Source organism: Coturnix japonica, chromosome 37 (assembly GCF_054131305.1).
Source record: "Coturnix japonica strain WE chromosome 37, WE-NBRP24, whole genome shotgun sequence".
Classification (NCBI taxonomy): Eukaryota; Metazoa; Chordata; class Aves; order Galliformes; family Phasianidae; genus Coturnix; species Coturnix japonica.
In genome coordinates, this window is record NC_140699.1 from 3596955 (window position 1) to 3599459 (window position 2505).

The 2505-nt window shown below is 54.8% G+C and overlaps 1 protein-coding gene across 1 annotated transcript; it reads left to right on the forward strand.

Moving 5' to 3' along the window:
* The first annotated feature begins 790 nt into the window (after positions 1-790).
* On the forward strand, positions 791-2122 carry LOC146754960 (fibrous sheath-interacting protein 2-like). The gene is made up of 3 exons (XM_085526503.1): positions 791-1125; positions 1386-1511; positions 1838-2122. Exons 1-3 carry the CDS (start codon positions 1054-1056, stop codon positions 2120-2122), a joined length of 483 nt encoding a protein of 160 aa, XP_085382629.1. The 5' UTR covers positions 791-1053.
* Positions 2123-2505: the final 383 nt, after the last annotated feature.

Genomic DNA, 2505 nt, shown 5'->3' on the forward strand with positions numbered 1-2505 from the left:
GACATCTTCATAAAAGGCCTACAGGTTGGTCGAGCACGACCTCCCCTTGGTGAACCCATGCTGAGTACTCCTGATAACCTCCTTTTCTCCCAGTTGTCTGGAGATGGCATCCAGCACAAGCTGTTCCATCACCTTCCCTGGGACAGAGGTGAGGCTGACTGGCCTATAATTACCCGGGTCCTCCTTCTTGCCATTTTGAAGACAGGAGTGACACTGGCCGTCCTCCAGTCTTCAGGCACCTCCCCAGTTCTCCAAGACCTCTGATAGATTACAGAGAGCGGCTCAGCAACGACCTCCAGCAGCTCCCTCAGCACCTGTGGATGCACCCCATCAGGTCCCAAGGATTTATGGACCTTAATGTTTCCTAGGCACTCACAGACCACCTCTTCCCTGACTAAAGGGAAATCTCCCATTCCCCACACTCTCTCATTAACCTCCAGGGCCTGGGATTCCGGAGGGAGAGCCCTTTCACTAAAGACAGAAGCAAAAAAGGCGTTCACTATTTCCACCTCCTCAGCATCCCTCCTCTCCCTGGAAGCACTCAAGGCCTGGCTGGATGTGTTGTGAGCAACCTGGTCTACAGCGAGGTGTCCCTGTCTATAGCAGGTTGGAACGAGGTGATCTTAAGGGTCCCTTCCAACACAAACCATTCTAAGATTCTAGGACAGAAAAACAGGCCAGCTCTCCCACATTGTTTCAGTGTCATTTACTTATTAAACAAGCTCTGGGACAACCCGAGAAGGTATTTGTTCCACGTGCAGCATCACCTGTGATAGAAACCAAGGAAGCCTACAGCAGGCCTCAGGACTCAGCAAGCCTTTTTGGCTCAAAGCAGGGCCAGCTGGAGCAGCTTACCACGAGTGCACCCAGAAGGGCCTCCATGCAGCTGCAGGCTTGCCGCATGTCATTGCATGTCATTGTGATGCAACAGTGGGTGAGCGTGACATAAAGCTGCAGGCTGGAACTCCGGCTGGGGTGGCCTCAGTTCGCTGCTGCTGGAGCGAGAGGTGGTAGCGGAGGGTTGCAGCTCTCAGAGAGTTCCTACCAGGAGCCATGGAGTGCTGTTGCAGTGCTGGATTCCGAAATCCAGATGAATTTCTGAGCAGAGCGGGGAAGAGCGGAAAGGTGAGCGCTGCTACATCAAGAGAGAGCTGAGTGCAGTAGCCTGGGGTATGCAGGGCTGCTCTGGGGCTGTAGATGCTCTCCAGAGGCTGAGGGACACTTCTCCTCATGCTGGTGCTGGAGAAGGCTTGCAGGGAATCGCACCTCTCTGCACATCCCAGCATCGGTTACAGAAGTGGGGAGGGAGCTGCCAAAGGGAGCGGAGGTGGGCTGGAGAGGGGAATGGAGTGTCTGAGTGTCCAAGCGTGTCTTTGTCTTTCTAGCTCCGACCCAGAGGACAGGAAGTTGGAGCAGGAGGTAGCTGGCTGTTGGACCTTCCACTCGGGGTTAAAATCCCTGTGCAGCCCGGCACCAAGCTCCTTTTCGCCAGGAGAAAGCTGGGGGAAAAGGTGAGAGGAGTAAGGAAGCGTCAAAAAGGGCTCTTGTTTCCTGGGGTTGCCGCCATGCCAAGGAGGCCTTGTGTTGGGATGCCAATCCCATGTGTTGGGATGCTGGGGCCAGGCATCCATCAGGCACAGAAATGTGGAGACCGGGTCGTTCCTGGAGGAGGGTGCAACCCTCTGCTCTCCCTCTTGGAGGACTTAGGAAAACCCAGACATGACTGTTTGGGAAAGAGGCAAGAGGCCAGCCTGTGGGTGTGAGCAGCTTGGAAGTGTCTCTGTCTCTTTGCTGCTCTCTCCTTCCCCATTCACACTCTACAACACATCTCTTCCAGCTCCACCAGCCTTCTCCTCAGTTTGACCTGAGAGATCCGTACAGTCGCAATCTGTGCACAGAGTACAACAGCCTGCATGACCCGCATCTGCGGGAGTTCCACAACCGCAAAAACAACCTGCGGAACCTGAAGAAACGGGGCTTGGTCACCGAGGATGGCGACGTAAGTTTGGCTGTTGGGCTGACCAACACGGGTCTCCTCAGGAGGGCTTTCCAGTCTGCCAGGCAGGGGCCTGACACTACAGCCATCTGTCATTGTCTCTTCTGTAGGTTGTCTGCACTCTGAAGGAGTTCAACGAGTACAGGCAGTACCTGACCAGGCTGAAGCTGGAGAAAAAGCAAGCAAAGAGGCGAGAAGAGGTAGGCAAAGCCCAGTATTGGTAGGCACGTGTCAGCAGCATGGCACTGAGGGCACGGGCTTTACTTGATGGATCTGAGGGAGATGGGGAAAGCAGAAAAGGTGAGGGGCAGGCTGGTGGTCTAGGCATTGAGGCATGGAAAGGACAGCTCAGCTCAGAGCTGAGCTAGCACAGCGTGCTGGTGTGAAGGCAGCCTGGAAAGTTGCTTGCTTACAAGCAGAGCACTGTGGCAGCCGTTCTCTTCTGCCCTCATTGCAAGGCTGAAGCAGTGTGCTTGCCCTCTTCTGCGTAAAGCAGCATTACTTAGGGT